This window comes from Pelophylax lessonae, assembly GCF_965119305.1.
Source record: "Pelophylax lessonae genome assembly, chromosome: 9".
Taxonomy (NCBI): domain Eukaryota; kingdom Metazoa; phylum Chordata; class Amphibia; order Anura; family Ranidae; genus Pelophylax; species Pelophylax lessonae.
The window spans coordinates 44,365,332-44,390,037 of NC_138776.1; the positions used below are offsets into that span (position 1 = coordinate 44,365,332).

The following is a 24,706-nucleotide window of genomic DNA, read 5'->3' on the forward strand; positions in this document are numbered from 1 at the left end:
TGTATCATGAGATTATTCATCAGGAAAGCAGGACACGTCTTATTGTGTAATATATTTACCCATTGCCATATGATTGTGCCCCCACCCCGCCCCCTCAAATTGTGATTTGACTTGCCAGCAATCACAGAAAAACTGAGACATCAGTTTCAGGCTTCAAATTCTAATTGGGAGGTGGCAACAGCAGTCAGATGGAAAAATAGCAGTATCAGATTTTGCTGATGAAATATCAAAACGACTCAGACCAGTAAACCAGCTATGAGCACCTGTACAGGAACTGAACTGCCAAATGCTCCCTGCCAGGTTACCTGCAGTTCCTTTGCGGGTGCAGACTGCTTCAGAAGGGCCCCAAAGAACTCACTGGTTCCAAATATGCTCCCTGGTCAAATGCCCAATGTATGTTAACATAAAAGTCTGCCTTTTCAGTTGCCTGTATCCTTGCGCTTTCTAAACGATTCATCAGAGAGCCATGCTAATCTTCATTTGACGACAAATAACTTAGTTTTAGAAAAATAGAGGGATAAAAAGGTGAATGTGGTACACGTGAGTTTTACTGAGGCATCAGGTGCCTGACGTTGTATTTGGAAGTGTCTTGATACTGTGTCATTGGTTTGTCTGCGATGCCGCAGGTGCCGACTCCCACCTTGCCAGTGACGCTCTCCGGAGAGGCAAAAATACTTCTTTTCACCTGTGGATTGGGAGAGAAAAGGGGAATATATTACTGAAATAGTGCAAAAACGTAGCTGAAAAAAAAAAAAAAAATGTCCCTGTCCCTTTAAGGCATGATATATAGCATAGTGCTTTTGTAGTGTCAGTTGGCGGCCCTTTCCGAGTTGTACAATACCTGGTTGATCCTGCCTGTTCCTGTGTTCCCCTCTGAAATCTGACCACGCTTATCATGGCTGGTGATCCATGATAGCGTGGTCAGATTACATGCTTCCTTCATCCTACTCTCTTCTCAGCGTCTCTGCATCTCCCCCTCCCCTGTAATTTCCATAGTCTGTTTGGGAGACGATCTCATCTGCTACCCCTTGAGTAACACTATTTTCTGCTCCAGTGCTTGTAAAAAAAACCTCTAATAATTACTTTGATCATCTTTTTTAGGTCCATGTTTAGTGCAGTGTGTTTTCTAAAAATTATAATGCTACATACCTTCTTTGCACAGTGCTGCTGTGCAGTCAGGTGTCCTCTCTCTGCCAGCTTGCATACATCAGAAGGAAATATCAGCCCCTCCCACTGTGCTCTCTCAAATCAGGAAGGGAAGCAGAGGGAGGACACATGACTGCACAACAGCACTGTGCAAAAAAAGTATGTAGCATTATAATTTTGAGACTACACACACTGTACTAAACAGGGACCTAAAACCGAGGAACAAAGTAATTCATAGATGTGACTTTTCAACCACTTTAAGCAAGTCAGCCTGTTTAAAAGGGGCGGTAAACCTCTGCACTTTTTTTTTTATTGCCTTACCTGCAAGGCAAAGGCATAATGTGCTAGTATGCATTGCATACTAGCACATTATGTTAAACTTACCTGAAAGCAAACTGTTCCAGCGATGCAATGTCATCGCTGAAGATGGCGTCCATCTTTACCCGGTCTTCCTTTCTGGTTCGCGGCTCCGTGACTGCCCGTAGCCGTGATGACGTCAGTCCCGCTCATGCACGCGGGAGCTGCCAGTCATGGCTCACTGCTGCGAGGAAACAGTATGGGTGGCTGTTCCTTCAGAGTGCATGCGCCGGTGATGTAACTGGCTGCTAGGACAGTAAAGATCTCCTAAACCATGCAGGTTGGCCTTAATATAGGCTTAACTATAGGTAAAACTTAAAGATGGAAGTTTACCTCCGCTTTAAATGGCCATCTACACCTTTTGCCAAAAAAAAAAAAAAAAAAAAAAAAAGAGATCTATCTATCTATCTATCTATCTATCGCTCTCCATCTCTCTCCATCTCTCTCCATCTCTCTCCATCTCTCTCCATCTCTCTCCATCTCTCTCCATCTCTCTCCATCTCTCTCCATCTCTCTCCATTTTACACACACACACATAATATACACATAAACTGGATGGACTATTGTCTTTATTTAACCTCAACTACTATGTAACTATATATTTACACCTATACATGCAGCTACACCAATGATATGATCAGTGTGCATTTACTATTTTTTGTATTTCAGCCTACAGTGCATTGTACTCGTAATCAGTGTGTTGTGGGTACAGTGTTCTGCAGGCTTCAATATAGGTTCTAATAAAGTTTAACCCCAGCTTCAGGTCCACCATACAGAGAAGTAAAACTGTCATTCATCTGCCTCTCTTTCCCCATATTTATTTACAGAATGTTGTATTTTCTGTGAATGGACAAGGGGAGAGATGGCACTGTGGTGTGTCGCTCCAGTCCTGCACTGCTGCCCGCCTGCAGAGCCCAAGCACCAGGGGACACATAAGCCACATACAGGGGCACTTATTCTTTGCAATATGGCCAAAGAGCCCAATTTTCACCCCTCATGATGGGAAGGTGCCACAGGGCCTACAGAGACTCAACTCCACCTAAAGGGGTCACTACCATTGGTACAACACCCTGCCAGGGAGGTCATTGGATACTGAGTACCCTGGCGATTGCTGCCCACAAGGTCCAGCATGGAAGAGCAACATTACACTTAATTCCCACTGTTAAGGTCCAGGTATGGTCCCTTTTGGCCTCAGGGCTGTAGGTGACCAATGTAGATGATGCCTTTTTTCCTTGCCCAGCAGAGGTGTGCAGAATAGACCATAAACTATAGGACTAGTGCCCTTTAAAAGAAATCTTCAGGGTGACCTCATAGACACATCTCTTAACTTAGCAGGGACCTTAACAGGGACCTGTAAAGCATTGCATCCATGATCAGCAGATCTTGGGTGTAATGCCACAGCTGCAATTATTTCAGATTGTGACAGCTAGTGTGATATCTGTCAAAAAGGGGGGATCGTAGGCCGGTGCATATGTAATGGGTGAACTGAATATGGTTGTAATATTTTACAAAAAGGTGAACTTATCCCTTAACTGAGCTGGGAGGGGTTATGGCTGGGTGGGCAATTCCGCCTTTTATTGGCCAGGGTCAGGAAGCAGCTTAACCCAAGTAGTCATGAATATGAAGTACCCCGTGCGGTTTGATTAAAAAAAAAAAAAAAAATCCCTGTCTAGAATTCTACTTTCAGTTTATTAACCCTAGGTCAGAGGGCTCACAAAAGGGGTCATTCTAACCAACACTGTAAAAAGTTTTTGACCCCTCGTGGTATCTGTAATTAGGCAGGACTGCTACTGTTACAGGTTTAACCACTTCCCACCAGAAGGCCATTACATGACGTTCTGGACTTAATGTGGTGCTATCTGGAAGATGGGTGCAGCTACAGGCATCATCCAGGTATCTTTGTTTTCAGCCAGTGGACTCCCCGTCTTGTAAAAGCCATCCTAGTGGCTCATGAGTTGCTAGATTGCTTTTAGAGACAGCAGGATATCCACCCTCCGCCCCTCCTGCCATCCTCCATTGCTTCCCTAGACAGTCTCTAGCCATTTCTATGACCCCGGGAGGCCGTAGTGACATCATGATAGGCACTGGCAGACGTAAACACTGCCAGTTTTTTACCCTGGAAAGCAGAGATCGATTCTTTTTTTTTTTTTTTTTTGAGCTCATGCTTTCCAGGGTAAAGCAGATATCTGGGGTCTTTTTGACCCAGATGTCTCCATAAAGAGGACATGTCACGCCTTATTCCGATTAGCCCTTGTTCACACTATTGCGGCTTGCATACAACTTCTTTACCAGAAGTCAATGCAATTTGTGATGAAGTCTTACCAAAGAAGTGCAGGAACCTTTTTCTAAGTCGGAGCGACTTGAGTCACACAGATTAGAACAGTTCCATTGCCGCTAATGGGGCGTGATTGGTTATGGAACTTTGAACTCTCAAGTCACATGAGAAGTTGCAGCAGTGTGAACCGGGACTTACAAGGGATGTTTACATTCCTCATGCTCAACGTAGAAACAAGTGCATAAGCAGGTAGCGCCCGCATATGTAAATGACGTATGGACCAGACGTGAGGTATCTCCACAAGCATTGGAGTGAGAGCGATAATTCTAGCACTAGACTTCCTCTGTAGCTCTAAACTGGTAACCTGTATATTCTTTTTTAAAACATAGCCTATGGAGATTTTTAAGTACCGTAGTTTTGTGCCATTCCACAAATGTGCGTACATTTTAAAGTGTGACATGTTTGGCATCTAGGTACTTGGTGTAACATCTTTGAAATTTTAATAAAAAATTGGGTTATCTAAGGTGTTTTTTTGCATTAAAATTCATTAAAGTGTACTTTATAAAACAATTGCTGTGCAAATACTGTGTGACATAAAAAATTGCAACGGCCGCTATTTTATTCGCCAAGGTCTTTGCTATATATATATATATATATATATATATATATATATATATATATAATAATGTTTGGGGGGGGGGGGGTTCTGAGTAATGTTTTTAGCAAAGAAATTATGATTTTTACATGTATGAGAGAATTGGCCCAGATGCAAAGTGGTTAAAAGAAAACAAAATGCAGCCACCACATCTAAAGCACTGGTAACATGCAATATATTGAGTTCTGAGGCCACATAAGCTTTATTCCCTTTGATTTACAGTTCTGTTTACAGTAACAGTAAAGTAAGAAGTCTGCCTGCTATGGGAGATTAGCATAGCAGAGTTGGTTAGTGCCCGCTTTGCATTACAGTCACAGCTAGAACACAATGTACACCACTATAAAATAATCGGCTGAGGGGAGAAGCTGGAGGTGTCGCATGTTTTTTATAGGCAGCCATACCCAAGAACATCATGTCCCCATTTTAAATTAGGACTTACATAAAGAGACAGAACATCAACTAGCTAATACTGTATGGAAAGTTTTACAGCAACTCCTCCCCCTACTGAACAAATGGTGTTCTATCACATGGGCAAAAGGTGCTAGCAATTTAACCACTTGCCTACCAGGCTTTTTCTGGCATTTTTACAAGTTTAAATCAGTATATTTTTGCTAGAAAATTACTTTAACCCCCAAACAGTATACATAATTTTTTTTTTAGCAGAGAGCCCAGGGAATAAAACGGCAATCACTGAAATTTGCTCAGCAGTTTGGCAAACGCAAATTTTTTGGAAAAAAATGGATTTTTGTAAAATCTTACCGTAAAATCCTTTTCTCTTAGCTCATTGACAGACGTAGTCCTCGGTGATACAGCACCTTCGGGTTATGTTGCCTCCACAGGAGCAGGACTAGACAGGAAATTAAAAAGCTCTGGCCACACCCTAGGGGCAGTCCCAGAGGGTATATCCTCTCTCTCTCTGCCTCAGCAAATCAGTTATGTGAAAAAGCAGTCTTTAGAGATTTTAACCCAACCCAACTCAAAAAACAGAGGGGCGGGGACTACGTCTGTCAATGAGCTAAGAGAAAAGGATTTTACGGTAAGATTTTACAAAAATCCATTTTTCTCTAGCGCTCATTGACAGACGTAGTCCTCGGTGATACAGCACCTTCGGGACGTCCCAGAGCAGTATCACAAATGAGGGGTGGGAAAATGAAAATCAAATCCCAATCTAGAAGGCCCAACCGGTGCCAACTAGAAGTTTACAATGCTCATCCTTAATGATGAGACTCAACAAAAAAGAGAAAATTTTTTTTTTTTTTTTTTTTTTCAAACAGAAAAAACCCTCGAGGTAGACCACCGGTCTCCTCAAATTGCGGCCTGCAAAACCTTGCGGCCAAATGAGGCATCCGCCGATGCCGTCACATCAATTTTATAGAATTTTGTAAAGGTATGTACCGACGACCAGGTGGCCGCCTTACATACCTGGACCACTGACGCCTGATGGCGAAAGGCCCAGGAAGTACTGAGCGCTCGAGTGGAGTGCGCCCTAACAGGGAACGGAGGACTCTGACCCTTAATAGAATAAGCCTGTACCACCGTTTGTCTAATCCATTTGGCAATGGTCGCGGCAGATGCAGGCAAACCCTTTCTGGGGCCATCCGTGATCACAAAAAGTGAATCCGTCTTACGGAATGATTACGTAGCTTTCAGGTATACCCTGATTGCCCGAACCACATCTAAGGAATGCAACGCATGTTCCCGATGATGCTTGGGCTGAGGACACAAGGAAGGTAGTACAATATCTTCATTCAGATGAAAATCTGAAACCACCTTAGGAAGAAAAGATGGCTTAGGATGAAGTACTACCTTATCCCTATGAATCACTAGGTATGGGGACTGGCATGATAATGCAGCCAGTTCTGACACCCTGCGAGCAGAAGTAATAGCCACCAAGAAGGCCACCTTCTGGGATAAAGTAAGCAAGGGAATCTCCCTGATGTTTTCAAAGGGAGGTTTCTGTAGAACCGACAAAACCAAATTAAGATCCCAGGGCGGTAAGGGCGCGCGGACTGGTGGAGCCAGGTGCCGCACCCCCTGGATGAAATTCCGCACCAAGGACTTGGTAGCTAAAGGCTTCTGAAAGAAGATTGTTAATGCTGAAACTTGACCCTTGATGGTGCTCAAGGCTAGCTTCTGCTCAACCCCTTGTTGCAAAAAGGCCAATATTCGAGTCACCGAATAGGTACGTGGAGGAAATCCTAAAGATTCGCACCACGCAATATAAGTCTTCCATGTGTGATAATAGACCTTGCTGGAAGTCGCTTTCCTTGCTTTAATAAGGGTAGGAATGACTGAAGTAGACAAACCTCTGTCCTTCAGTACTTGGGTCTCAATGGCCAGGCCATTAAAACCAGCGACTGTAAAGCATGATGGTAAATTGGTCCTTGAGACCACAGACACTCCCTGAGACGAAGTTCCCACGGAACGTCTGCGACTAGCATGTCCAAGTCGGCCAGGCCGGCTTGAGGAGGCCAGCCTAGAATTTCTAGGACCACTGGCGCTGATAGAATCTGAACCAGGCGTCCCTAGAGGTATCTGGCCCCGACCATCCGAGAAAGTCTGGTCGTTTTCTGTTCCCACACATTTATCAGATACCTGATTGTTATCAGGAAGGGTGATCTTTTCTGGTTGAACCTCAGGGACCGAAGTCACCCGACTAGAGGCTACTTGGCCTATCTGGTCAACCAGATCCGATTCCTGTGAGGTATAGGGACTAATCTTAGGAAAAGGTAAAGGAAAAGATCTATTCAGGGAACGGTAACTACCGCTTCCTGTAGTACTTAAATGTTGGAAGGGAAGAATCGCACCGGTAGTAGTGGTTGATGCTCGATCTAATGTCCTGAATACCGGTGAAAACGTCCCCCCACCCTGAAACCGGGTGGGGGCGCACCTTCAGGCTGTGTACTCCTTTGCTTCGGGTTTGGCTGGGTTGGTCCTCTGCTTGTCCGACCAGCCCTTCTTGAACCCTCCTGGAGGAGTCTTGCCTTTCCCGCTTGTACCAGCCGGGCGCCCTTTATGGGCGGTAAAGAACGGTCCTCGCTTGTTGCGAGGTCCCTTAGCTTTAGCAGCCTGTGGCAAAAAAGTGCTCTTGCCCCCAGTGGCATCCTTAATGATTTCATCTAGGTTGGCCCCAAATAGACGATTCCCCTGAAAAGGGAGATTTGTCAAGGTCTTTTTGGAACCTAGGTCAGCTGACCAGCATTTTAACCACAGCACACGTCTGAGGATGACCGCTGACATAGATGCATGCCCTAATAAGGGAGTAGTGTCCAAGGCTGCGTCACAGATAAACTGTAGCCCTTGTATAATCTGTTCCATCAAATCAGATGTCTCCTGGGGAATATCTTTTCCCCTAAGGTCTTGGCGTACCATTCTCGCCCATTCCGTAAGTGTCTGGGAAACTAGACCAATAACAATTACTGGTCTAAATGCTGACCCTATCAGAGAGGAGATGGTGCGGGACTCTGCTTCCATCTTTCGATCCACCGAATCCTTAAAGGACGAAGTGTCCTCCACTGGGATAACCGTGGCTTTATTCAGCCTGGAAATAGGTGGATCCACCACTGGTGGTACCGTCCATTTCTTAATGATGGATTCCTCAAACGGATAGCGTCTAGCAATACGCTTGGAAATAGTAAAGGTACGTTTAGAATGCTCCCATTCTCCTTTAATCTGATTACCGAAACACTTGGGTACAGGAAAAACCTTCACCGTTTTGATGGGCTTATTAGTACCAAAAGGAATCTCTGTTTCAGTTGCCTCTGCCGGTAAAGCCTCAAGTTTTAAGGTTTCCTGCACTGCCACAACTAGTGCGTCCACCAATGCTTCTTCCTGAATTATAGCGGGAGAAGAAACGTCCTCCTCACTGTCTGAGGGGGCTTTACCTGAGACAACAGCCCTTGCAGAGGAACCTGCAACTGCAGTGACCATCTCTGAATCTGAGTCAGAGGTGTCAGATAGTATAGGGGTAGGCGGGGGTCGCTTCCTTGACCCCCGTCCCTGACAGGCCGCCTCCACCCGAGCCACCATAGACTCCAAAATTGCTGTAAATGACTCTACACTCTGTGCACCGGCGGGTCCCGTGGCCCCCTCGAGGGAAACAGGTGGGGGAATATGTGTGGCAGGGTCCATGATAATTCCAGTCACTTCCTGGATAATATAATTCAAAAATAAAAAACTTTTTTTTTTTTTTTTTCCAGACCCCCAGCGCCACAAAAAGCCCCTTAGTGTTACCTGCTAGGGATCCCTATCGATCGAGAGAGAGAGAGATAGACCCCCAGGCTCACCACTTGATGCTCAGAGTTTAACTGCAACAGGTTACAGCGCTGTCTTGACAAACAGGAAGTCTTTTGGCTGGCTGCCCAGGAAGAAAGGAGGCGGCTCCGCCCCTCTGCACGCCTTCCGGCGCCTCCCCTAGCTCCACGAGGTGTTTGGATCACCTCAAACATGGCCGCCCCCATGCTGGAGACACGAGGCTACGCCAAAATGGCGGCTCGTGCGATCCAGCAAAAAAAATGGCGGCGGCCTGTACTGAATAGCGGTGTGCTGCAGGGCACACAACACTCTTCTGCATGGGGATTTGGCGTGGTTGGCGGTACCGGCCCTGGCGGACCGCATGGCCATTCGGGAGGCCTGCTAATAGCTGGAGATCTGATTAGGAAGGCAGTCTACATGTCCGTGGCTTCTGACTGGTAGGTAGCTTATTCTTATCACCGTAAGATTCCCAGAATGCCACTGATTACAATCTTTTTAACATGTATACAATTAGATTGTTAGCTCCCAAACCAAGCCTCCTGGCTTTTGCACATAAAATCACACTCAAAGTAGGAGGATCTGTGTCATTTATAGGATAGAGAGGGACTCTATCTTACCATACAGAGAGGGGCCCGCGTTCACCACAAGACCCGTCAGGGGAAAAGGGGGAACATACTACTCACCATACCGGAACCAGGCGGGCACCAACTCCTGACAATACCCCTCTCCACCGGGGCGGGAGGGCTGTCGACCGATATGGACGCCGTGACTCATGGTCTTTGGCGTTTCAGCGAGACGTTTAACTCGCGGGGTCAGTCCTTTAATGGGACTTTGTCGCGGCCGACCCAGCGCGGAGCTATGGCCTGCACGCGCTCGTAGGCTGAACTGGGGTGACCACCGGATCTCAACATCCAGCCCGTCGCCCAGTTCAGCTTTCTTGCTTGAAGATCTCACAGGAACACTGGAGAAAAAAAGCTGTCTAAAAAAATCTTTTAAGAAAAAAATCTTGCCAGGACCTAAGATCCCAGCAAGGTATCTAGGTCCTTACTCCTAACTAGACAGAAAATAACTGATTTGCTGAGGCAGAGAGAGAGAGAGAGGATATACCCTCTGGGACTGCCCCTAGGGTGTGGCCAGAGCTTTTTAATTTCCTGTCTAGTCCTGCTCCTGTGGAGGCAACATAACCCGAAGGTGCTGTATCACCGAGGACTACGTCTGTCAATGAGCGCTAGAGAAAAATGTATTTTTGTCTTACCGTAAAATCCTTTTCTCTGATGTTCATTGACAGACACAACTCCATATCTTCTTTGACCCTTGGGTTATGCTTCCTAAGTATTGGACACTAGACGGAAAAGAGTTAAGAGTTTGACTACGCCCATAGGGCAGTCAAGGGGGCATACTCCCACTTCCTGCTCTAGCTCTTCAGTTTTGTAACAAGCTGTGTCAGACATAACCCCCAACTCATTAGAGGGGTGGGTGCTGTGTCTGCCAATGAACATCAGAGAAAAGGATTTCACGGTAAGAAAAAAAAAAATCCAGTTCTCTTTCGTTCATTGACAGACACAGCTCCAGATCTTCTTTGACTCTTGGGACATCCCAAAGCAGTGTCAACATGAGGGGTGGGAAGAACACAGCAATAAATAAACTTCAAAAGGCTAAACGTAGCCAACCAGGAACAACTGGAGCTCATCTGACATAAAAGTACACCCTCAAAGAGGACTTATCCACTCCAACAGTGGCCTGCAAACCCTTGCAGCCAAAAGGAAGAATCCGCAGATGCCAACACATCCACCTCATAAGACTTTGTGAAAGTGTGCACGGACGACCAGGTGGCCACCTTGCAAACCTGCACCACTAAAGCCTGATTAAGGAAGGCCCAAGAGGCACTAAGCGCCCATGTAGAATGTGCCGTAACCGGGAAAGGAGGATCCTGCCCCTCGATGGAATAGGCCTGCACCAACGTCTGCCTAATCCATCTAAAAATGGTCACAGCAGACCTGGCCAGCCCCTTACATGGTCCATCTGTAAGGACAAATAGCGAATCTGATTTTTGGAACGACTCAGTCGCCGCCAGGTACACCCCGATTGCCCGAGCCACATCTAAAGAATGTAAGGCAATCTCTTTAGGGTGCTAAGGCTTAGGATTCAAGGAAGGTAACACAATGCCTTTATTCAAAATGGAAACCAGAGACGACTTTAGGAAGTAACGACTGGCAGGGCTGAAGCACGACTTTATGTCCATGAACCACCAAGTAAGGTGAATGACAAGACAAGCTGCCAGCTCTGACACCCAACGTGCAGATTAAAAGCCACCAAGAAGGCTAACTTCTGGGGTAATGTAAGCAGAGGAATCTTACGAATATTTTCTAACAGCGGTTACTGAAGAACCGACAGCACCAAGTTGAGATCCCACGAGGGCAATGAAGACCGCACTGGGGGAGCAAGGGGCGAACCCCCTGAACAAAGATGTGACCCACAGAAGCGTAGCCATAGGACGATGAAAGAAAACCGCCAAAGCCAAACCTGGCCCTTGGTGGTACCCGATGCCAGACTCTGCTCCACAACTCGTTGGAGGAAAGTCGAACTCAAGAGTCACCTAAAAGGTGTGGGGGTGAACCTCAAGAGATTCACATCCGGAAAGTACGCTCTTCAAACGCGATGCTAAATCTACCTAGAAGTAGATTTACTAGCTTACAGCAGCGTGGGAGTCACCTATTCAGACAACCCTCTAGTCTTCAGCGCCTGGCTTCCGACAGCCAAGCAATTAAAGCCAGCGAGTGTAAAGCAAGATGGAAGATTGGCCCTTGAGCCAACAGATCTCCTCTAAGAGGAAGTCTCCAAGGAGCATTGGTGACCAGGCGTATCAGACCTGCATACCAAGACTGGCGAGGCCAGTCTGGAGCCACTAGGATAGCCGTAATCCCTTCTGCCTCTAGCCTACGCAGGAGTCTTGGCAGAAGTTCTAGAAGAGGAAAGACGTATATCAGACGATACTGGTCCCAAGGGAGCCACCAGTGCATCTGTGGCGTCAGCCAGAGGATCCTGAGACCGTGCCACAAACCCAAGCACCTTCATGTTAAGACGAGAGGCCAACAGGACCTCCTCGGGAGTTCCCCACTGGAAACACAACTGATGAAGCACCTCTGGAGGAAATGTCTAGTATATTGATCAGTAATCTGGATTCTTCCAGAGTCCAGACCCCCTCAGCACAATCCGTGCCAAAAAACACCAACCCACTCAGACAGGCTGGCATCGGTGGTGACCACCATCCAGTACAGAAGGAGATTTACCCTGTCAAAGCGCCAGAGAGCGAAGCCACCGAATCAAGGACCCTCTCGTACCCCGGCTGTACAGGATCAGAGTGTCTAGAGACTGTGGATTCTTACCCTACATGGCAAGAATCTCTCTTTGCAGAGGTCTCGTGTGGACGAATTTTTGAAACTCATGCCATGGGAGAAACACCCTGGCTGAGGCCGAGTCCAGAACAGACCCAGATAGTCCAACTAGGTTGACGAAACTAGTGCCCCCCAGTTCAAGGGCAGCTCGAACAGCCTGGTCAACAGCTCGGACAGCAGCTCGGATGGCCAGCCGCAAGTAGGCCGCAAATATGTGGTCTAAATTTGGGGCCCGAACTGGTCGCGTGAGTTTCAAGTCCGCCGACAGCTCTGTTAGCTTGATCAGCAGCTCAGACAGCTTGGTCAGTCGCTTGGACTAGTTCCTTAGGCCCGAGTAGGCCGCATGAGGTGTGCATCCGTCGTCAGTACCGTCTGCTATATCAGCAGCTTGGTCAGACACTCAAGACAGCTGCGAGTAGGCCGCAAAGCCGCGGTCTTCATTTTCGGTCTGATACAGCCACGTGAGGCATAGACCCGCAGATGATTAAACATCCGCTCCCCCCCAGCCCAATAACCACTGAAGAGAGACCAAAGGACATCCCTGCCACAGTCACTAACCCCCAGGGGGCTGGGAACCTGCTCAAAGACCCCTGTGTGCGGACCGGACAGCCCGGTCAACAATAACCACATTCAAACCCCCCCACTGGAGCAAGTGGCAGAACCAGCTCCTACCTCACCCAGGGAGGTGGGGGGTAGTTTGGGGCCAAAAGATCACTGCGACTGTCAGAGAGGCTGGGGGGAATGGAAAGGAACCCGGGGGGGCCGACCATCCCAGGGAGGGGCCCACCGTCCACCCCAAGGGACCACAAAAAGAGAGGGGGGACACTACTTACCACATTATGTAACCAGGTGGACACCATTCCAGGCAGCCCACCTCCCCATCTTAGAATGGGGGGAGCTGCGGGCCAGAGGTACGCTGTGACTCAAGTCGTGACCAGGGCTATGCGTCCACGCGAGGCGTTTAACTCGCCGGCCAGTCCCTGTCCAGTGGGACTATGTCGGAGCCGAGCTAGAGCGGAGCTGAGGCCTGCGCGCGCTCGCTGGCCAGACTGGGAAGACCGTAAGGATCTAGTATATCCAGTCCGTCGCCCAGGCTGGCAGTTGATTGTAGTTCTCACAGGAACAGAAAATAATGAAAGAAAAGGCAGAAAAAAACTGAAGAGCTAGAGCAGGAAGTGAGAGTATACCCCCGAGGTTGCCCTATGGGCGTAGTCAAACTATTTTATCTCTTTTCCGCCTAGTGTCTTACTCCTAGGAAGAGCAGCATAACCCAAGGGCCAAAGATGATATGGAGCTGTGTCTTTTTTTTTTAATGAACGAAAGAGAAAATACACTTTATAGTGTATAAAGTGGGGTAATAGTTAACCCCAATTTTTTGGTATAATGTGAAAGATGATGTTACGTTGAGTAAATAGATACCCAACATGTCACGCTTTAAAATTGCACACGCTCATGGAATGGTGACAAACTAAGGTACTTAAAAATCTCCTAAGGCGACACTTTAAACACCTTAACAGATTACCTGTTTAGGGTTACAGAGGAGGCCTAGCGCTACAATTATTTCTCTCGCTCTAACATTCACGGCCATACCTCATGTCTGGTTCAAATACTGTTTACGTATGCATTCACTTCTGCGCGTGAGGAATGGGAGCTCTCTAAATTTTTATTAGTATTCACTTCTACTTTACGCTGCAGGATATGCTACAGAAGACAATAGGAAACTGGAAACGCCAGCGATCAGCTCCTGCTTTGACTGGACATATCGTGAGCCAATCAGTGGGTCCAGTGGACCCGCCAATCGTTCCCAAAAGAGGCAGAACGGCAGTCTGCATATGTAAACAAGGCAGATCACCAGTCTGTGACCAGGGAAGATAGATCATGTGTATCTGCTAAGCAGGAACACGGTTCTGTGTCTTCCCACACTACAAGCACCCCCACACAGTTAGAAAGCACTCTCTAGGCACACAGTTAACCCATTGATCGCCCGTTAACCTCTTGCCTGCCAGTATCATTAGTACAGTGACAGTGCATTTTTTTATAGCACAGAACACTGTTTTGGTGTCACTGGTCCCCAAAAAAGTGTCACTTAGTGTCTGATTTGTCCGCCACAATGTCGCTGATTGCCGCCATTACTAGTAATAAATAAAAGTTGCATAAAAATATCCCTTAGTCTGTAGGCCCTATAACTTTTGTGTAAACCAATTAATATACGCTTATTGGGATTTTTTTTTACCAAAAACAAGTAGCAGAATACATATTGGCCTAAATTGATGAAGAAATTAGATTTTTTACATTTTTTTTTTTAAGGTGCATTTTATAGCAGAAAGAAAAAAAATGATTTTTAAAAAATTGTCTTTTTTTTGAAGCACAAAAAATAAAAACCGCAGAGGTGATCAAATACCACCAAAATAAAGCTCTATTTGTGGGGAAAAAAAAGGACATCAGTTTTATTCATGGTCATGAAGGGGGGTAAACCTTCCAGAGCTGAAGTGGCTAACTGCTAATTGTGCGGTAATGCAACACTGTACATAAATAAAATTTAAGTCATTTTTCCCCACAAGTAGAGCTTGCTTTTTGTGGCATTTGATCACTGTTAACTAGATTTTTTACTTTCTGCTATAAAACATATCCAATATAAAACATTTAAAAATATCAAATTTCTTCATAAGTTTAGGCCAAATATGTATCCCTGCTACATATTTTTGGTTAAAAAAAATCCCAATAAGTGTATATTGATTGGTTTGCGCAAAGGTTATTGCGTCTATGGTATATATAAGGGAATTTTCATTTTTTTTTATTCTGGTAATGCCAGCGATGGCACATCCCCACAGAGAATGGAGCTCTGCATGGTTTACAGATGCAGAGCTCGGTCCAGTGTGTCTCGCTGATCAGCAGTTGCAGGCGATCATCCAGCAGATGGTGCGCCCCCTACCCGGAAGAGCAGAATCATGTATATATATCCGATTCTGCACAGAGCGGTCGCCCTGTAGCAGTAAAGCTATTATTGGGCGGTCGCAACTGCATAAATCAAAAGGGTCGCATGTTGGACACCAGGGATCTAAAATCTACTTTTAGCTTTAGTTTCTCCTGGGGAACAAAACAGGTTTACAGCTCAACTCTGGAGACAGGAAGCTTAATAGTGTTAGTGTTAGAGCCAGTTCACACTAATCCGACCCAAAGTTGCCCTGACTTTGGGCGACTTTGAAGTCGCCCGTGCAGCGCGACTTTATCGTGGCTTGCAAATGACTTCTCATAATAGAAGTCAATGCAAGTCGCTCCGACTTCGCCAAAAAATAGTGCAGGAACCTTTTTCTTGAGCGACCTGAGTCGCTCCGATTAGAACGGTTCCATTGCACAGCATTGGGAGCTACTTGTCAGGCGACCAAGTCGCCTGACAAGTCGAGATTAGTGTGAACCGACTCTAAGAACCTCCCATACTTTCACATTACTGCCTAAATCTTGTTTACATGTCAGTATTGGTTCAGCCTCTGCTGTACTTCTAAACGTAAGCACTGCAGGTCTCATAGACCCCATTGCTGCGATAATTTCTCCGCCTCTCCTTTCTGGCCAATTACAAAACCCACAACCCCAGAATTTGTATTGGGAATGCTTCGGAGGAGAGGAAGAGGGAGGGGGAAAGATTTCCACACAAAAGTGTGTGATACTAAACTATATTTACTACTTAATGGTCCTAAAATCTATTTTTCATGATATTTCATACAGTGTTTTTCTGCCTTCTAACGTCTTCCGTGAGCCTCTCCTTTTAGTTTGTTTGGAATTAGCAGTGCGCTAATCTATGTACACTACACATCCCATTGACCCTAATCTAGCTCGGGAGCAAGCAGGAGGTTGGCTACATTCCTACATACAATGGGACCATGGAGAATGAATGTAGCTGCTGTCTAACAAAAAGCCACAACACCGCAAAAAAAAAAAAAAAAAAATATTAGTGACTTGGAGGTCGAGAGCAACAGAAGGTACTTTAAAGGTAAGGTTAAAGGATAAGTTCACCTTTGTAACATGTTACACCCATATTCAGGATGTAACATACGGCCCAGCCCCGAACCTCCCCGATCTCCGCTGTGACAGCTAGCGGGGTTCTTCTTCCTCCCCACTAGCTGTGAAAATTCAAATTAAAAAAGGGCCCGAGCAGGGCTCGGCCCAGCTGCATCACTGATTAACAGAGCTCTGTGCATGGAAAACTACCAAGTCCAGCAGCCGTTGCAGCGGTCGGCTTGTAGTTTTCAATGAACTACCACGGCACTGTAGTAGTAGTTTGTATCTGCTTACCCGTATGGGATGTACAGGGAAGCAGATCTGCTGGAGGTCTGCATAGCTAGTGCAATTCTTTACAGACTCAAAAAACAGGGAAAAAAAAGAAAAAAACGCACACAACAAATACACATTTTTTTACCTCCAAAAAAAATGTGCATTTATTATTTTTTTACAAAAAGTGAAATTATCCTTTAAGTTAAAAACACATACTGTACTTGAAATATATATATATATATTTTTTAAAACAGTTTAGTGTCAGAAAACGCAACTGTGCTCTGGAGGGTAAGGTCCACTTTTAACAGTAATAAAAAAAAAAAAAAAAAAAAAGGGGTGAAGTTGGGATTTAAATGCAGAAAAAAGGGGGTTACCCTATGGTGGGACTTTTCAGGCACTCTAGTGAAAATACAATAGTATAATACAAAATTAATATTATTGAAAAGATAAGTTCATACATATAAAAGCATGGCAAGCAGTTATGAAAATACAAAAGTTGCAAACAACGTGAGTAATGTAGAAGCAGGGACCCAACACGTTTCGAAGTGTAATACTTATTCCTCAGGGGTACTCTTTAGCTTACAGTGTCTCTATTAACTGCGTTTGTATGACAAATATCTTGCTTGCACAATAATAAAAGCAACCGAACTGTGGAGGTCCATGAAATAGGTTCAGATGATGGTATAAATAGTTGTAATAGCCCAATGATTCAGCCAAAATGTGGGAAGACTATCAGCAAAGCCCATTGGGTAGCTGAAGTCCAAAGAAGGGAGCCCTTGAACTGAGATAAGCAGCTTCAAAAATTCATGACCACAGCTCACAAAGATCAGCGAGTCAGCTTTGCTGGTAGTCTTCCCACACTTTGGCTGAATCATTGGGCTATTAAAACTATTTATACCATCATCTGAACCGATCACATGGACCTCCACAGTTCGGTTGCTTTTATTATTGTGCAAGCAAGATATTGGTCATACAAACGCAGTTAATAGAGACACTAAGCTAAAAAGGAGTACCCCTGAGGAATAAGTATTACACTTCGAAACACGTTGGGTCCCTGCTTCTACAGTACTCACGTTGTCTGCAACTTTTGTATTTTCATAACTGCTTGCCATGCTTTTATATGTATGAACTTATCTTTTCAATAATATTAATTTTGTATTATACTATACTATTGTATTTTCACTAGAGTGCCTGAAAGGTCCCACCATAGGGGAACCTCCTTTTTCTGCATTTGCATACCTTTGGGATGTGGCACCATCATCAGGGTAGCCATTGAGAGCAATCTCTTATGAAGTTGGGATTTAAAGCGTTTCTACCCTCTCGTGAAATAAGTGTGTTAAATATTGCAGCTTACCAGTCCTTTCACCATTTCCCCTGGTCATCCTGCCAGAAACACACTTCTTCTCCCAGGGTGACAATGCTCACTCACTATACTGTATGGATAGGCAATGTTGTCACCTAGGACAGAGCGTACCATCCGGACTACAGAATAACACCCCTAAACTATAACAAGATAGGTGGGAGGTGTTTGTGTCCTGAGACAGCAAAAGAAGTTGTGGCTTAGTGAATTTCTGGCAGGATCAAAAGGCAATTTTTGCACTAGTCACACAAAAAAACACTTTCAATGGTATATTTAACAGACCAAAAGAGAGCAAAAAATAGAAAACCATTGTAAGGCTTTACAAATACTATAAAGCTGAGCTCCAGTCTGATTTTTTATTGCATCTTTACAAAAGCAATCCCCTAATGAAAACTATGCAAAAAACAAAACAAAAAAAAAAAAAACAGCAGCAACAATGCCTGAATAAAGTTACTTGAAAGAGGATATTAAAAGGGGTAGGTTCATCTATTTTCCTGTACCATAAGACCGATCCAATCATCATCATAAGACCGATACCATCCATTTCCCTTCCCCCACACTATCATATGTACGCCCTTGTATAGTCTTTGCCTGTCTGACATCCTTATAATCTGAGGTACCTGTGATAAATGGTCTGTTTTGAGATGCTCACCGAGCTGTCCTGCCAGTGCAAGTCCTTGCTTCTTGATGGACAGCATATGCAAATGTCAATGTTCCCAGCAGGTAAATGACAGCGCTGTGTAGCCATGTGGGCGGATACGTGAGAGCATGGAAATGACCCGTCACCACCTAAAGCTCTAACTACTGGACAAAACAACGCTGTGCAAAGCATTTTGTTTAGAATGAAAATTCATACTCATACTGGAGTTCAGCTTTAATTACCAGACAATACAGCACAAAGCATTTTGTTCTAACCACACTGAATGGAAGAGTACCTGTCCTTTCTTGTTCTTAGAATAGGCCTTGTTATTAAATGTTTGCCATTTATTTTTCTGATCCTCTCTCTCTTGCTCCAGCTCTTTTATCCTCTGAGCTTTCTTCAGTGCTTTCTTCTTCTTATATTCCCTCTGCGCGGCAATCTGTTCTTTCCTATAAAAACATAACATGAGGTCAGGTTCCAGGACAGCACACATGGATCTCCATTTGAACATGCTGCAATGGAGTTTTTTAAACATTGGCACAGGCTTTTTGGCACATTTTAAATGATAGATTGTATATATCAGGCATCACTAAATGGGGGCCCGAGTCCGGCACCCATCACTCTCTCTCCCGGACCGCAGTGATCGCGCCATTTAGGAGCCTGTTCTCCCTTCAGCTGTCACGCTTTCTTTGCAGACTTGCAGAGCTGACAGGGGGAGGTGGGACCATTCTGGAGGTGAACAAGCCAGTGATTGGTTGCCAAGATGAAGGGCAGTCTAAGCAACCAATCACCTTGCAGCTTCTGTCCTCCATTCAGACCTGCTATGCCTCGAGTCCTCCTGTCTGTGTAAGGTAGGCAGATGTAATGTAGGAAGGGGGAGAGATGCCGAGTACTCTAATGTGTTTGTGTGTGGGGGGCTGAGTACTCTAATGTGTGTGTGTGGGTAGGGGTTAAGACCGAGTACTGTAATGGGGGGCCTGGGGAATGCAATGTGGGGGACTGGGGACAGTAATGTGGGGGAACTGAATACCATATTGGGGGGCTGAGGACAATAATGCAATGTAGGGGAGCTAAGTACTGTATTTGGTGGGCTGAGTACTGTGATGAGGGAGGGGGGGGGGCTGAGGATAGTAATGTAGGGGAGTTTTGGGTACTGTAATGGAGGAGGCTGGGGACAGGAATTGCGATTGGCTGAGCACAGGAATGTGGGGGAGCTAAATACTTTTTTGGGGGGCGGAGGACAATAATGTGGGGGAGCTGGGGACTGTAATGGGGGGCTGAGGACAATGTGGGCGATATGAGTACTGTAATGAGGGGGCCAAGAAGGGTGTTGATGTTAAGGCTTGCGCATGTCACTGGTAGGTCAGCCCACTCATTTTAACGGGCTGCACTACCCATGAGAAATGCAGGGAAACAAGTCTCTGGCCCTTTTTTTAAATTGCGCAGCACCAAGCTGGGCTGAAGTGTGGCTTGTTTCTCTGCGGGCTAGGAACACGTGCAAATTCACCTGCGCTCCCCAGCTGCAGAGATGGGAACGCCTAGGAGAGGGTGCTGTAATGTAAAGGATCTGAATCAAATCACAAACATGTGATTCGGACTTCCGCTGGAAGATGATTTTACTAAGCGGACCTCCGTGAATTTTAATTCAGTACCCCTGGTATATATAGTCAGAATATAATGTCATGATGACTCGATCACATGGGAATAGCATACTTTGAGGGAGGCTTAGGGTTTGTTCCAATGCAGCGCAATCACAGGCATTGTGTGCATGCACATGCTCCCAGACAAGGATGTTTTTTAACCACTTGCCAACCTGGCCAATACTGACACTTCTCTCCTACATGGAAAATAGAATTTTTGTAAGATCTTACCGAAAAATTATTTTCTCTGAGTCCTCTGACAGTCGCCGCCCACTCATACAGTCTTCACTATTGGGTATTGGCCTTCTCCGCAGGAGCAAGCTAAGCAGTAATTTTGTTAATACAAACAAACTTTAACACATAGACACACCTACAGAGTAACACTCTAATCCAGTTATGTAGCAAGCAGTCCATGAAAAACCATCAACCCCAAAGAAAGGGGCGGGGGCGGCGACTGTCAGAGGACTCAAGAGAAAAGAATTTTACGGTAAGATCTTACAAAAATTCTATTTTCTCTTACCTCCTCTGACAGTCGCCGCCCACTCATACATTCTACACTATTGGGACGTCCCAAAGCAGTGCAGATGTGAGGGGTGGGAAGACGCAACCTTAAAATAGGCAACGCAGCACCCAGGTCAGAGAAAAAAACTGAACTGAACCAGGGGGGTAAGTAAAGCTCAACAGGAGCTAACCCAGGAAAAATGAAATAAACCCCATGACTAAGAGACAGAAAAAAAAAAAAAATAGCATGTCTCTTTAAAACACTGCCGCACTTAAAACCTTGCGGCCAAAAGAAGCAACTGAAGATGCCAACACATCAAGTTTGTAAAACTTAGAAAAGGTGTGTACAGACAACCAGGTCGCCGCTTTGCACACCTGAACCACGACGCCTGGTGGCGAAAAGCTCAAGACGCACTAACAGCTCTAGTAGAGTGTGCCTTAACAGGGAAGGGAGAAACCCGACCCTTAATCGAATAGGCCTGCACAATCGAATAGGCCTCGCCCGGACCACGTCCAAGGAATGCAAAGCAAACTCCTTAGGATGCTTGGGCTTCGCGCAAAGCGAAGGCAACACAATATCCTCATTGAGATGGGAGGCTGAAACCACCTTAGGAAGAAAAGACTGATTTGGTCGCAAGACCACCTTATCCTTATGAACAACCAGATAAGGGGAGCAGCAAGACAGAGCCGCCAACTCCGACACTCGAGCAGATGTGATCGCCACTAGAAAAGCAACCTTCTGTGACAACACAGGCAGAGGGATCTCTCTGATGTTCTCAAAAGGAGGTCGTTGTAAAACAGACAGAACCAGATTCAGGTCCCAGGGAGGTAAGGGAGCCTTCCTTGGGAGAGCCAGATGACGCACCACCTGAATAAAGGTGCGAATCAAGGAATTAGACGCCAAAGGACGCTGGAAAAGAATAGCCAGGTGCTGATCCACCCCAGTCTGCAGGAAAGCCAAAACCCTCGCCATTAAAAAGGAGCGGGGGTGAAGACCTTGTGACTCACACCAGGCAAAATATGCCCTCCAGGTGCGATGATAAAACCTTCCCAGAAGAAGCTTTCCTAGCTTTTAGCAAGGTAGGAATGACAGCTGACGGGATACCCCTGCCTCTCAAGACTTGGCTTTCAACAGCCAAGCCGTCAAAACCAGCGACTGTAAAGCAGGATGGAAGATCAGTCTTTGAGACAGAAGATCATCTCTTAGTGGAAGCCGCCAGGGAGGTTCAACAACCATCTGCATGATGTCCTCGTACCAAGATAGACGCGGCCAGTCTGAAGCTACCAGAAATCTCCAGCATCTGTTCCGAGGCTAACCTGCGGAGGAACCTGGACAACATTTGAATCGGGGGGAAGGCATATATCAGCCGATACCGCTGCCACGGCACCACTAACACGTCCGAGGCGTCCGCCAGAGGATCGCGAGATCGAGCCATGAACCTTTCTACCTTTTTGTTGAGACGGGAAGCGAACAGATCCACGTCCGGAGACCCCCACCGGACACACAGAAGGCGAAACACCATTCCACCTGGTCTAGGGTCTGGCGACTCAGATAGTCTGCAGGCCAGTTGTCCACACCTGGAATGTGAATGGCCGAAATCGCCGAAACATGCGATTCGGCCCAAGACAGAATCTTGGCCACTTCCCTGGCCGCCCAGGCACTCCTGGTGCCTCCCTGATGGCCGTGGCGTTGTCCGTCTGCACTCGCACAGGGCAGCCCTGAAGCCGAGACGACCAACGTAACAAACAGCTTGATCGCCCAGAGCTCCAGGACATTGATCAGTAGGGAAGACTCCTCCTCCGACCACGTCCCCTGGGCACAAAATTTGCCCAGAACTCCACCCTAGCTCGACAGGCTGGCATCCGTGGTGAGCACCGTCCAGAAGGACTTGCCTTGTGTCAGAGTCGGTGACTGGAGTCACCACAACAGATCCGATCTCGCATGGTGGCTTAGCAAAATCATCCTGTCCAAAGACTGAGGATGTCTGTCCCACCTGGCAAGAATCTCTGCTTGAAGAGTTCTCGTGTGAAACTGCGCAAATGGGACCGCCTCGAAGGCCGACACCATCAGGGACCGCATGCAGGTCCGAAGCGAGGAGAGATCGTTGTCCCTGAGGGACCTGATCTTGTGCTGCAGAATCTGGAGTTTGTCCTCAGAAAGGAAGACCTTCGCCTGAGCAGAGTCCAGGATCATCCTCAGGTAGGGGAGACGAACCGAAGGGGACAGAGCAGGCTTCTGAAAATTGATGGTGCACCCAAACTCCTGGAGCGTCTGAACCGTGACTGACAGATCGCTCAACAGGGTGGCACTCGAGCTCGACCTTAACAGGAGATCGTCCGGATAACCGAGGATCGCAATCCCCTTCACCCGCAGCAGAGCCAACACAGGAGCGAAAACCTTGGTGAACACCCTTGGAGCTGAAGCAAGACCGAAGGACAACGCCACAAACTGGTAATGCTCCTCTGCAATTGTGAAGCGGAGATACCGCTGATGACCATCGTAAATAGGGATGTGCAGATACGCATCCTTTAGGTCGATGGAGCCCATGAATTCCCTTGGATTCAGAGATGCCTCCACCAACCGGATGGATTCCTAGAAGATCCTGAACCACCTGTTTTAGATCCCAGAAACGATCAGGAGTCAGATGGAGATTTGATGGAAAGAATCTGTCTGCGGGGTGAGATCAACACCCTGAATGAATGAGCTTGTGAACCCACCTGTCCTGAATCTTGGACAACCAGGGCTCGAGGAAACAACGCACACGTCCCCCCACCCCTGATACGGGTGAGGGCGTCCCTTCAGGAAATGGTACACTGGTTTGCCTGCCCAGCTTGACCAGTTTTGGGCTTACCCGCCCAAGATTTCTTGTGACCGCCGGAGGCCTTGCCCTTTTCCTGTGCCCCGAAGGCACGAAAAGGACCCCCGGTTAGTCTTAAAGGAGGGACCCCGCCTAGCGCGGGGAGATTTACCCTTCAAGACTTGAGGCAAGAGAGTGCTCTTATCCCCAGTAAGCCCCTTGATCAGCTCATCTAGAGTGTCGCCAAAAAGACGATCCCCCGCATAAGGGATGTCAGACACTGTCTTCTTAGAAGCATGGTCGGCCGACCAGCTTTTCAGCCAAATAATGCGGCAGATTGCAATCCCGACCGCAGATAGATGTGAGACCAAAGGAGCCTCGTCCAAAGCTGCGTCACACAGGTACATCACAGCCTGGGCCATTTGATCCAACATGTCCAGCGAAGCAGCAGAAACCGACTCTGCTACCAGAGTGCGCCTAAGCACATTGGCCCATTCAGCGATAGCCTGAGACCCCATCACTGAGGCGAACACAGGCTTCAGCAGGGAACCCGCCACCAAATACATGTGGTGGGAAAGCGTTTCCACCCGTCTATCCGCCGGGTCCTTAAACACCGGGGAGTCTTCTACTGGCATCAAGGTGGATTTATTCAGTCTGGAAACAGTGTGGTCAACTTTAGGAACCACAGTCCAGCGAGAATCAACCGAATCCGCAAAGGGATAACTGTACTTAAATCTCTTAGGTACCACCAGCGTATGTTTAATGCAACGCCATTGGTCATTTACTGTTTCCTGAAACTCTTCGGGACAAGGAAAAACCTGACCTGACTTCTGGGCTTTGCGGGTCCCGAAGGAACCTGCCATGGAGGGCTCGTCATAAAGATTTAAAGTCTCCTTAACGGAGCTAATAAGTGCGTCAACCGCAGCACGGTCACGTGCTATCCCAGAGGATGAATCCTCCTCCTCCACATCCGACTGAGAAGACGGGGACCCCTCAGGGGGGACGTTGTCCGTGGCAACGAGAGGGCATAGGCCGTTTTTTTTGTAACACGGTCAGACATCAGCAGATCAACTTTTGACGCTAAAGTCGCAAGTCCAGCAGATAAAGAGGCTAAGGAAGTGGAATCAGGAGTACCTGAACCATCAACTAGGTCTGTGCGGAATTTGCTATCCTGGGACTCCATATTATCAAAGTGCAAAAATAATGACACTGGCCCTTTAAAACGGTGGTTCCCACGGACCCCTATAGCAAACTGCACTACAGGTGGAGACCCTTCCCTTAACTAAAGTCACCCTGGAAAAAGAGTGCTAGCAGGAATATAGCCAGAGAAAAACAGTAAAATCCCCCCACAGCATCCCTGTACTTGCCACGCTGCTGAAAAGGCTGATGAAAAAGGAGGAAGTGACCTCATGCCGT

General features: G+C 46.6%; 1 protein-coding gene across 2 annotated transcripts in view; it reads right to left on the reverse strand.

Moving 5' to 3' along the window:
• Positions 1 to 257: 257 nt before the first annotated feature.
• The window catches only part of SMNDC1 (survival motor neuron domain containing 1), a 45,228-nt gene continuing 20,779 nt past the window's right edge, over positions 258 to 24,706 (reverse strand). For both annotated transcript variants that reach the window (XM_082269187.1, XM_082269188.1), the window contains 2 exons: positions 18,647 to 18,800; positions 258 to 685 (listed from right to left, as the gene is read on the reverse strand). In XM_082269187.1, the coding sequence (XP_082125313.1) occupies positions 548 to 685; positions 18,647 to 18,800 (292 nt within the window). In that variant the 3' untranslated portion in view covers positions 258 to 547. The remainder of the gene's footprint in view (positions 686 to 18,646; positions 18,801 to 24,706) is intronic.